The 12,486-nt window shown below is 39.0% G+C and overlaps 1 protein-coding gene across 2 annotated transcripts in view; it reads right to left on the bottom strand.

The window, feature by feature from the left end:
• Positions 1-12,486, bottom strand: part of LOC115214522 (ankyrin repeat and LEM domain-containing protein 2-like) — a 73,615-nt gene that overhangs the window by 19,377 nt on the left and 41,752 nt on the right. For both annotated transcript variants that reach the window (XM_036504654.1, XM_029783722.2), the window contains 3 exons: positions 5,554-5,681; positions 2,213-2,407; positions 1,260-1,445 (listed from right to left, as the gene is read on the bottom strand). In XM_036504654.1, the coding sequence (XP_036360547.1) occupies positions 1,260-1,445; positions 2,213-2,407; positions 5,554-5,681 (509 nt within the window). The remainder of the gene's footprint in view (positions 1-1,259; positions 1,446-2,212; positions 2,408-5,553; positions 5,682-12,486) is intronic.

Here is a 12,486-nt window from a genome sequence, read left to right on the forward strand (position 1 = left end):
TGAAGTTGCAGTCATGCTGGAGCAACACACACACACACACTCACACATTAAATATTAAACTAGTCCTTTTGTTTTAAAAGTATTTCTTCTGAAACAAGAGGCAGTGATGTTTTGTTAGACACTGATTGTTGTGGATAAGTTTTAGCCAGGAAAATAAAAAGTTATGCTGCTTTGTGCTGGGGCTCATGTTTATGCTTGTGTCGATTTTTTGATTTTTTTCTTTTTAAAAATAAACTATGAAATTAATTAAAAATATATTTCTGGCAAAATTTACAAGTTGCTGTTTTATTTTGATCAAAATACCTGCTACTCCAGCCACTGCAATTATAATTCTTTCACTTTCCCTAACCAACATGTAATATCTCCGATTGCCACTCACTCCCTCTTTCTCTCCATCAGTAATTTCAGTCTTCTTCTACCAAATGTGACCTTCAGCAAAAACACATTGTGTTTGCCAGCCTTGCCTGGCCTCTGTGCCGGTAGCACGTAAAAAGCACTATTTGATCGTGGCCGTTTGCCAGCCTCGTCTGGCACGTAAAAAGCACTCACTACACTCACGGAGTGATTGGCATTAGGAAGGGCATCCAGCTGTAGAAACACTGCCAGATCAGACTGGGCCTGGCGCAGCCTTCTGGCTTCCCAGACCCCAGTTGAACCACCCAACCCATGCATGGAGAGCGGACATTAAACAATGATGATATGTGTGTATAACAGGCATTTTGATCAAACAAAAAGGGTGTATGATGCTAGAGGAGGAATAGTTCTTCATGGTGAGAGGTGGTAACTTTCTTTCAGGAGTTGGTCAGGATCTTATTTGGTTCTCACTCTTGTATGTGGCTGCATAAGGCTCCACAGATGTTGTTGTGTATGGTGGCAGCTACACTCTGTTTTCTGGTTTCAAATGACCAGCTAAACTACATGAGTGAACCCAAGGGTTACACCTGAGAGTGGGAATATCTATCCCTACGTGCACAAAACCTGGAACAGCAGAAAGGTCAATGAACTTGAAGGCACAACAACAGGGTATGTGAGAAACCATAAGATAGGGTGAGTCAAGACACAGAAGGCAATATCTATCAGTAATATGGAAAGGATTGAGAGGCTCCATCATATAGCATCCCAAAGAAATACCAATGACGATCCAAAGAACTGGAAGTACTTTGAAAGCCAACCCCAAGACATGGGGTGGGCACTTGGCTAATGGTGAGGTTTGTATTTAGATATATAAGGAATATAAAAGGTAAATAGACAATACAAACCCCTTTGTCTGGTGTGTTAAGGTAGTAATCTATCAGACGCTCTGTTCTATCACATATGCTATCATCATTGATACCATACAATTTGCAGAAGAAATTTGGATCCTGGATGACTTCAAGGATTATTTTGATAATCTCAGGCTTATTCATTTTGGCAGCGATATGAAAAGCGTTGTAACGGGCACCCACCTGAAATAGAGAAAAGAAAGAAAGTAAGAATTACAATCATATGAATTATCTAGGGAATAAGGAGTTATCAAGTGCCTGATTAAAAGAGTTTTGACAAAGTGGAAGGAGAAGAAAGGGGAAACCTTAATTGTAGACCTGTTTGTTCTTTATATGTTTACAATATTTCAATCAATATGTCCTTCATATGATATTAACAATGAAGATGATATCCAAAGCATTTAACAAAGATATCAACATTGATAATGACAATGACATTTCTCATCATCATCATTTGCTATTCTTATACCTAGCCAGCAAGGGTTGAAGAGTTTGACAGGACCTGACAGGTTCAAGGAGCACATCAAGGTTCACAGTCTGCCTTGACACGGGTTCTACAGCTGGATGCCCTTTCTAGTAGTATAGAGACACAAACATTGCTTAGAAAATAATTTTCATTTTTAACCTTGTATATAGTACGCACTAGGGATTTTGACCTTTAAATTTTAGGAAAAAAATGCGAATTATACTCGAGGATTTACGGTATCCACATTGTTTTGAATTTATCCAGCATTATTTTGTAGCCTTGGAGATTTCAATTGTGTGACTGTATAATTTTTAGACTGACATTATAGGGTAGGTGTGAGAGGTTGGATCTGGCCAATTTGAACATAAAGCAGGAAGAATATTTTGGCCAGATAGGGCCAGTTTAAACGTTAAAGAGTTAAGGAAACAACAACACGGAGAATTCCTTTCCAAAATAAAATAAATGAGTTGTAACTGTTGCTTACGTGCAAAAGAGGTGGGGTGTCCCCACTGCTGACCAAGAAATAAGGATTGCAGGTAATGAGCTGTTTGAAATTTTTGTATTGGCCCGATTCGATGAGTTCCCTCATTTTCAGCAACTCGATGGTACGTGGCATCCTGTAACTTCCCTTTTCATTTAATCCTGCTAACTTCACTGCAACACTGTCATCAGCGATTGACTGGAGAGAAAGTAAGTGAAGTTAGTATGCTAGTAGAGAGAATTATGAATATAAATAGAAAGAGAGGTATACAGACAGAATTAGGAGACGCAAGTAGCTTCAATCCATCACACAATACAGACAGAATTAGGAGACGCATGTAGCTTCAATCCATTACACAATAGCAAACAACAGACCTGGTATTACAACACAAATTATTCTCCCACTGCTTACAAGTGTTAATCTGTTGTCTGATCCAGGTCAGCTCTGATTGAACAGACCTGTGATCAAATACACTCCAGCCATGACCTTCCTGTTTATATATATAATGTATACACAAACATACATATACATATACCCCAGACACATGCAAATACACAGGACTAAATTGTATGTGGATTTCCTATTTAAAGATAGTCTCGGCAGAGTGTAAGTACCTTGAGAGAAAAGCTGGACCTAAGAAGCATCAGTTGTGGTGTGCAAGAGAGACGTTTGCGCTGGTATGGTCATGTGGCGAGAATGGATGAAGATAGTTGTGTGAAAAAGTGCCACACCCTAGCGGTTGAGGGAACCTGTGGAAGAGGCAGACCCAGGAAAACCTGGGACGAGGTGGTGAAGCACGACCTTCGAACTTTAGGTCTCACTGAGGAAATGACTAGAGACCGAGACCTCTGGAAGTGTGCTGTGCGCGAGAAGACCCGGCAGGACAAGTGAGTCCACAACCCGTGGCCTTCTACATGGGATGGAGCCAGCCTACGTATGCATACCTTCCCTTCTTGGGACACAAAACTCTACTTGTGAAGACGTGTTGAGGCAAGTGAGGATCAGAATCGAAATCAATCAATGGAAATTGCGGATGTGCTACCAGTGCCGGTGGCATGTCGAAACTCTGCTTGTGAAGACCCACTGAGGCAAGTGAGGATCAGAATCGAAATCGATCAATGGAAATTGCAGATGTGTTACCAGTGCCGGTGGCATGTAAGAGAACTTTCCGTTTCGCGACCGTTGCCAGCACCGCCCCGTTTCGTGTCCATTGCCAGCCTCGCTTGGCCCTCGTGCCGGTGGCACATAAAAAGCACCATCCGTTCGTGGCCGTTTGCCAGCTCTGTCTGGCACCAGTGCGGGTGGCACGTAAAAAGCACCCACTACACTCACGGAGTGGTTGGCATTAGGAAGGGCATCCAGCCGTAGAAACACTGCCAGATTTGACTGGGCCTGATGAAGCCTTCTGGCTTCACAGACCCCAGTAGAACCGTCCAACCCATGCTAGCATGGAAAACGGACGCTAAATGATGATGATGATGATGAAGGTGTGATTTGTGAAAATTTGGCTGTTATTTTTAGCAATTTGAGTAGCAGTGTTTCACTTTAAACCTACTCCCTGTAGTAGACTTAGCAACAGGATGCAAACTTTTGATCTCAGTGCTGGTTGTCTGCTTGCCAACCTACTTGATTGTACACCAGAACTATTCATACTTTCTTAGATATCATTGTAAACCTTAATTTGAGAGAGACAGAGAGAAATTCTAATTGTAGTTGTTTTGCCCAGAGATTTGGACAGATTTATGATCAAAACTGTTACAACCATGACCATCACAAATTTTATGACTACACTGTTCAATGTCTCCTTTTAATTTTAAGACAGTAAATATATGGGTTTTTTTTTTGTCAGGCATGGAGGCACATAGTTTAGTGGTTAGGATGCTTGGCTCATGATTGTAAGATTGGTAATTTCGATTCTTGGACCAGGAGATGCGTTATGTTCTAGATCAAGACACTTTATTTCGTGTTGCTCCAATCCACTCAGCTGGCAAAAATGAGTATTCCTCTGACAGACGGGTGTCCTGTTTAGTGGGGAGTATACACACCAGAGAATCTGGGAAACTTGCCCCTATGAGCCCACAAGACTCAAGAATGAGTGGGGGGGGGGTCAACTCACTCACAACTGCAATTAGTAACAACCTATTGCAAAGTTGGAGTGTCAGAGATAAAACCATTTCCCCACTAAACCGGGCAAAAATACCTGTCAAGAGAACGGATAAACTCAACAGAGGGTCAACAATTATCTAGCAATAATGTCTGGAGTGCTTTAAGACCACTGAGAGCAAGGCTCCCCTCAACTTTTGTTAACCCTTTTACTGCAGAAACCAGATATATCCACCCAAAATTTCATCACCCCTAACTATGGAAAGCAGTTTTTATATATCTATCTATCTTTTGTTGAAGTATGTCATGTTTAAAAGAATTTTTTGTTGAGATATACTAAGTTTATTAAGGCAAATGTGACTTGCGGAAAATATCAATTCTATTTTTTGGTTAATATTTAAAAATTCATTACTGGAATAACCATGGAATAGAATTTTACAGTTAACCCTTTTGTTACCAACTTTGTTTAAATTAATTTTTAAAATAATGAAAAATTTACCCAAATAATTGTCATTATTAAACTGTGCTTGGAGCATAAATTAACCTGAAATTTTGGTGGGATGTTTTAACTTAGATATCTTTAAAACCAGAGGTTTGTTATCATAGAGCCAGGGGTAGTTTCAGGCAGACTGGTATCAAAAGGGTTAAAGCAAGTTTCTAGGACTTGCACTCACAGAAAAAGCCAGGTGGATGGTCAGAATTTGGCAGCCAGACAAGGAGAAGGACAACTCTGAACATAAATCCTCCCTGCTTGTGAGTGACTGTGAAGAGACAAAGGCTAAGACAGTAAATTGGTCAGAAGTGAACTCAGATCACATCAACACTATTCAATCCGAAGAACACATGAAAACACAAAGAATGAGCTGCCTGAGAACCCCTCAGCCTTAGGCAGGCATATCTATTCAGTCATATGATTTGAGGGAGATTTTGACTGCTATTTCTAGTAGGCCTATTGATTATATAGAAACTACTTTAGTAGAGCACCAAGCTAAAGTATTTCATTTTCGTGTCACCACAGTCAGCCCTCATTCCAATTGTGCCTATCCTGTATTTTGTATAATTACAACTACATTGTCTGGAGTGTCTTTCCCTTTTCAAGACAGGGGCAGTATGAAACAGCATAATTTGAGGGAGATTTGACCGCTTGTTTTAGCAAGCTGAGTGATCACTAGAAGCTCCCTTGCTGGGGCATAAAGAGGAACACAACAAAACTATGAAGAAGTAAAAAATTTTTTACTTACAGTTAGATTTGCCCTAGTAAACTCTTCAGCTTCCTGGAATGTTTGGAAAGACTTAAACCTGGCATCTTTGTATTTCTTCATCTCTTTTAGAGCTTTTGCCTTGCTGTTAAACACCAAACCGGAAGAATCTTTAAAAATAAAAAGACAGAATACAAAAATATTTAATAAAGTGATATATATCTCTGTTTGTCTGTTTATCTATCTAGCTGTATCAAACACACCATCTTCACTATTTGTCTAATGTCATCTGTTTGTCGAACACATACTTTGATTGTCTGTCAAACACACATGTTGTTATGTTTGTTAAACAAAATCTATTGACCATCTTACATATGACATCTATGTCAAACACACACTTTGATTGTCTGTCAAACACACATTTTATGTTTGTCAAACAAAATCTATTGACCATCTTACATATGACACCTATGTCAAACACATGTTGTTATGTTTGTCAAACAAAATCTATTGACCATCTTGCATATGACATCTATCTGCAAGTCTAACTGTGTATTCGTGCATCTAATTTCGTTTTTGGATTTGGTTTGCAAGATTCTTTATATGAGTTCGTGTGTTGAAGCATATTCTGTTGTATCTGGGGAGAGTCATTTTCTTTTTGTGCCTTATAATGTAACACACTCACCGGTAAAATTTCCACTCATTTCTTATTTTTATTTTCCTAAAATTTTCGTTGTGTCTTGCAATCTTTTCAATAGTCTTTGCAAGATGCAACGAAAATTTTAGGAAAATAAAAATAAGAAATAAGTGGAAATTTTACCGGTGAGTGTGTTACATTATAAGGCACAAAAAGAAAATGACTCTCCCCAGACACAACAGAATGATAACCAATAAAAACAATAATTGAAATACAATGGACTAGAATAGGGAGGAGAGGTAAGCAGGGATAGCTAAATCAGTGTTTCTTTTCGGTATTTAATGTGTGACTTGTAGAAGTATGGAAGCTGAACTCCTCCTTATATCACAGTATTTAAAAGGTAATGAAGAATTTTCAAGCTTTTTGGGTGCATGAGTGAAAGTGTGTGCGTGTTTGTGTACACTGAGAGTATGTAAAAAATGGAGAAGTGAGAGAGGAAGAGTCCATCACAGAAACTGAGGGCGTGCAATGGACAGAAGAGGGACGTTTGTTCATGCACTAACTCATACCTGAAGTTTATCAGGTGATTCTTTGAGCAATCTTAGCCACCTCTGATGCTCACACACTGCAATGTAGTGGCTGTCTGTGTAAGGCAGAGTGTTAAGATAAGCTGTATGCATTTTGATGAACACTTTAGTAGTAACCAGCAATGCATCCCGGTGTTGCCAGTATGTTATGACCTACAGCCACATTGTATTATTTGTTCCTTTCTTATGGGCAGAATCAGCGCAGCTGATATATAGTGAACTGGATTACTGGTGGAATGGAAGTTATTGTTTGTTTAAAAGCGAAGTGGGGGCACAATTTGCATGGGTTTGCATGAAAGTGCTTTCTGTTCTCAAGAAGGATCACATTCTATGTACTGTTTCATCATATAAAAGGGGGTGAATATGATCTTACCCAGAAACTATGTTTTCAAAGTTTTAATCCACCCACCCGTCCCCACTATAAATTCTTAATTTGTGACTTTTTTTTATTATTCACATAGAAAAATACAGAGATTACGAATCTGGGAAATATATATTTTTTTCAAAGTTTAATTTTTCTTAAAGAAACACTCACACTCAATGCCCCTTCCCCCACCTCACCCACCCATTACCTACCTGCTTCCAAAAAGCTAAAACTTCCCAATGTTTCACTTTTGTCTGATGTTTCACACATACGTAGAATTGTACTGAAACAGTAAACATAAAAAATACCAAACCACCACCACCACCAGAAAACACAACATGCTAGAAACAACAGGTAAATGACATTATTTCTGAAGAAACTTCCCTGCTTTAAAAAATACTAAAAGTGAAACATTAGAAGTTCGTATCTTTTAGAAAGTGGTGAGGTGATGGGTGGATGTTTGGGAAGGAAATTTTAGTGTTTCTTTAAGAAAAAAGGAAGAAAATTCTTAAAGATTCATATTCTCTGTTTTTTTTCTCCGGATTACCAAGAAAAAAATTTGGAAGAAAGTAAAAATGAAGAAATTGGAGTAGGAAGGGAGAAAATTAAAATATTTAGAATGTGTCTTTTGGTTGAAATCCTAATCTCCTGTATCATAAACAGAGGAATCGGAAGAAATTTAAGAAAAAAAGTAGGGGGGGGAGAGGCTCAAATGTCACCTTGGACATGCTAGAAACAACAGGTAGAGGACAAAATTTCTAGGAAAACATCCTTTTAAGTTGATATCAAAGACCAAGTTTTTAAATACGCTCATCACAAACACAAATTACAGAATAGAAAAAGGTAATTTCAATTGGATTTGAGCTGTAATTTTGCATGTGCACACAGCAAGAAATAACATGATTTATACAGAAGTTTTACCTAGAGTGTGTGAGTGCCAAAGGAAGTTATTTTATTGCATTCTTTTGTTTGAAGCAGTAAAATTGTCAACTTGACCATATGGTTGTTGATTATTCCAGTAAAATGTTTTTTATGCTTTGAAGAGCAGAAATTGAGAGGAGAAAGTGAAAAGGTGACATTTGCTTTAAAGTGGGAGCAGAAAGTGAAAGATGAATGTAGTGTGTATGAAATGGACACACGTGTGTGTGTGAGAGAGAGAGAGAGAGTGAGTGAAGGTGTATGATGTATTACATTTTATTTCACCATATTATTGTACATCTGAGTAAGGCAGGTAACTCTACTTGTTTCAGTTTACTTAAGTTTTACATCCATTTTCCATGCTGGCATGGGTTGGATGAATCATCACAGTCTGAGGGGACAGTACTTAACGTGGTGTGACTGTCCCTCTTAGACAAAACGAAAGACCATGTCTCCCTCGTCTGTTTTGTTTTCTACCACCAACCAAATGGGTACATTTTATTGCACCACCAGCACAAGAGGATGTCCTGTCTTCAACAAGAATCAAGGGAGTCTTTTGTAGTCCATGTCTTCATTCATTTACCAAACACTTTACAGAATGTACTTGGTGCATTTCAACACAGCACCAGTACAAGTAGCAGTGCCTTGTACCCATTATTTATACTTCAGAGAAGGCTAGGGTAGAGAGAGAGAGAGAGAGAGAGAGAGAGAGAGAGTAAAGTATCCAGGTGTAGTAAAAAAAAAACCCCAAAACTACTTTTCTAAATAAAACCTTTCCATCAATGCAAATCTGGAAAAGTGAGTAAACTTGTATAACCACCACCACCACCACCACAAAAAAAAATGATTGTAAATTATTCTATGTGCTCTTTATTATTTTTTTTTTTCGAAATGGTAAAGGGAAAATGGAAAATATTTTGCTGCTGTTTCTAGCAAATTGAGTGAGTATGCAGCAGATCCCTGACAATGCTTTTGTTTATGCTGTTAATTAAATTAAGAAAAAAAACACAAAAAAATGCAAACAAAAATCTTTTGAAGATAAGGAACAGAAGAATTTAGCAATGACAGTAGGACATATTAATGTGTGGTGGTGGGGATGTGACCCAATTCTTTCTTGGGGCATGTCACTTCTGTTGACATGTAGGTAATGGTGGCAGTGGTGGTAATTACTGCATACAACCACTGCTGTCACCATTTTACCAACAGCAAGAACAATAATGTCAAGAATAATCCAGACCACCACCACTGCCACCAAAGGAACTTCTTTTTGGTGGCCCAACTTGCTAGAAATAGTCAAATTCACTTCAAGTTATACCCTACCATATTAGCAAAAAAGAAAAAAAAAGCCAGTGGCTGTATGGAATGTAGCTTGCATACCAGCCACATGGTTCCAGGTTCAGTCCCACTGCATGGCACTTTGGGCAAGTGCCTTCCACTGTAACCTTGGGCCAACCAAAGCCTTGTGAGTAGATCTGGTAGAGGGAAACTGTAAGAAGCCTGTCGTATATATGTATATATATATATGTATGTGTGTCTGCGTTTGTCCCCCAACATTACTTGACAACCGATGCTGGTGTGTTTATGTCTCCGTAACTTAGCAGTTCAGCAAAAGAGAACAGTCCTGGGGTCGATTTGCTTGACTAAAGGCGGTGCTCCAGTATGGCTGCAGTCAAATGACTGAAACAAGTAAAAGAGTAAAGAGATGGTTATGGCTGAGATGACTGATCAAAGATTAACACAACCTAAGTTGATTTGGAAAGTTAATGATAAACATCCAATACTATCATCAAGACTTACACTGTCAAGAAGATACATGGGACCAATGAGAGAGCTTCAATGTGGTCAGTCAACTTGTTAGAAATAACAGCCAGATCTCACTCAGATCATGGAAGAACACGGGTCAGATCAGACATGGGTAATCTTTTCCACAAAGTGGGCTACATGAGACACAACTCATCATTAGGTGGGTTCATCATCATCATCTTTTAACGTCCATTTTGCATGTTGGCATGGGTTGGACAGTTTGATCAGAGCTGTCAAGCCAGAGAGCTGCACCAAGTTCCAGTCTGATTCAGTTTGGTTTCTATGGCTGGATACCCTTTCTAACATCAACCACTTTACAGTGTGTATTGGATGCTTTTCAACATGACATTGGAATGACATGGCAAGAATTCAAGGTAATTTTTTTCATTTAGGTGCACCATTCAGAAAGTCCCATAGGCCATTGTTTGCCCTTGATTGCATTAAGTGATGTAGTCCTAGGTAACCCTGAAAAATAGAAATGACGAGTGTGGCCTGATTACCTTTGATTACTAATCTTTCCATTTTTGACCAACAAGGAGCAAAGCAACAACAACAACAACAACAACTACGCCACCGCTGCCACTGTCACTCTACATCTTGTCTTCAGACAAACCTGTCAAATGTACATTCTTGAGATTTTATCTGCTTCTCTTCTTCTCCACACACCGTTCTCTCCCCTATTTCTTTCTGCACCCAATCCAATGCTTGCTACCACTTGTTCTTTTTATCTCTTGCACTTCCTCTTTTTCCTTCCTCCATCTCTTGCAGCCACTAAAAAAAAGGGGGTGGGGTGGAGACTCTACCATTTTCCCTCTTTTCCTTATATTGCTTTTCTCATTTAATTTCCACTTCACAACTCCCTCTTGTTTTCTACCCTATCCTATCACAAACACACACACACACACTCTCTCTCTCTCTTCCTTTCTCCACCTCTCTCTTGTGTCCTGGCATATTCATGCTGTTGACGAATCATGGCTTGTTTCTCCTCCATTTATTTCTGCCTCTTGCAACATCACCCAGGTGTTTCTCACTCTGCACATTCATTCTCTTCTTCATCCAGTCGAACATCTTCATTCTTTGCCTTCCTCTCGCTTTCCTTTCCACCAGTTCAGTCTCCACCATGTAACACTCCGTTCCCTCATCCTCTCTGAGAAAATGACCAACAAATCTCCACAGTCTTTCTCTTCACTTTCATCTTCTTCAACACTTCCACATTCGCCACCCTCTGTACCCACAAGATTCTAAGCATTTTTCTTTAAAAACCGCATTTCTGCAGCTTTGAGTCTCTTCTTCATGACTTTGCTTAACATCCAAGGTTCACATCCATACATTACCACCAACCAAATGTACCACTTCAATAGTCTTTTCTTGACTTCCATTCCAATTCTCTTTGCACAAAAAATGCTCCTCATATCCATAAAAATCTTCTTTGCTAATCCAATTCTGCACTTGATGTCCTTATCTGACTTTCCATCTAATGTTATCCAACCTCCCAGATATATGAAACTGTCCTTCTGCTCTATCCCAGTTCCATTCACCGTCAAGCGACATGCAAGTACCTGTGTTTCTTGTTGCAGACCATTGAGAAGGTTTTCTGGCAGTTAATCTTCAACCTTTCTCCATACAGCTCTCATTTCCAATCACTCTTTTTCTTGATAGGCCCTAAAGTTCTTCTCTGTCACACCACATAACCCTTACATTTTCATGAGCACTATGGCTTTTGAGTAGTGGCAATGCTGACTGGGTAGTAGTAGTAGTAGTACAGGCAGTGGTGGTTGAGTGGCAGCACTAGTTGTTGTTGTAGTCAATGCTGTGGACATCTTTGATGGAAACAGGGTTTCAGCTTCTTACCACACCACCTCTTTTATTGAAAAGATAGTGTATCTAAGATAGTACTAGCATGTTGAACAAATTGATTGACCACAGAGAGGATCCTCATTAGCTCAAATTAGTAAGATGATACCCAGGCAATTAATTAATATCCAGGTAAAAAAACAACAAAAAACAAACAAAAAAAACCCCAGTAAAAATAAGATTGTTGGGTGGGACAGAAAACCAATGTAATTAATACTGTGGCAAAAAGGAGACTGAAATTTAATTGGAATGGCCTTATTTTTCTAAGTAAACAATCATGTCGTGCAAAAGGCATTTCAACCTTAGAAAAGCGCTGGTGCAATTGTGTACACCACCAAGCTTTTTGATTCCCTGTGAAATAAATGTGAATTTAGCACTTTTTGCAAGTTTCTAAATGGTCAGAATGGCTCTGTAACAGTATAATATCTTCATTTCCAAGGTAACTTTTATTTTTTACTTTGTTTTAGACATAAGACTGCAGGCAGGCAGGGGCATTGCCATAAAGGGCTTAGTCAAACAAACTGATCCCCAGTAATGTTTTGTTTCCCAAGCCAGGCACTTATTCTATCAGTTCCTTTTTGCTGAACTGCTAAGTTATGGGAATGTAAACAAATTAACACCAGTTGTCAAAGGGTGGTGGGGAATAAACACAAACATTAGGATACACACATATCATAGGCATGCAGCCCATGGAAGCAAGGGAAGCAATGCTTCCCTTAAAAATTATAGAAACAAAATTGAAACTATTTTTTTATTTTATCTAGTTTCAGCTCACAAGCTGCTACAAAGAACCAAATTGCTCTAATCAATAG

This window comes from Octopus sinensis, linkage group LG7 (genome assembly GCF_006345805.1).
Source record: "Octopus sinensis linkage group LG7, ASM634580v1, whole genome shotgun sequence".
Lineage (NCBI taxonomy): Eukaryota > Metazoa > Mollusca > Cephalopoda > Octopoda > Octopodidae > Octopus > Octopus sinensis.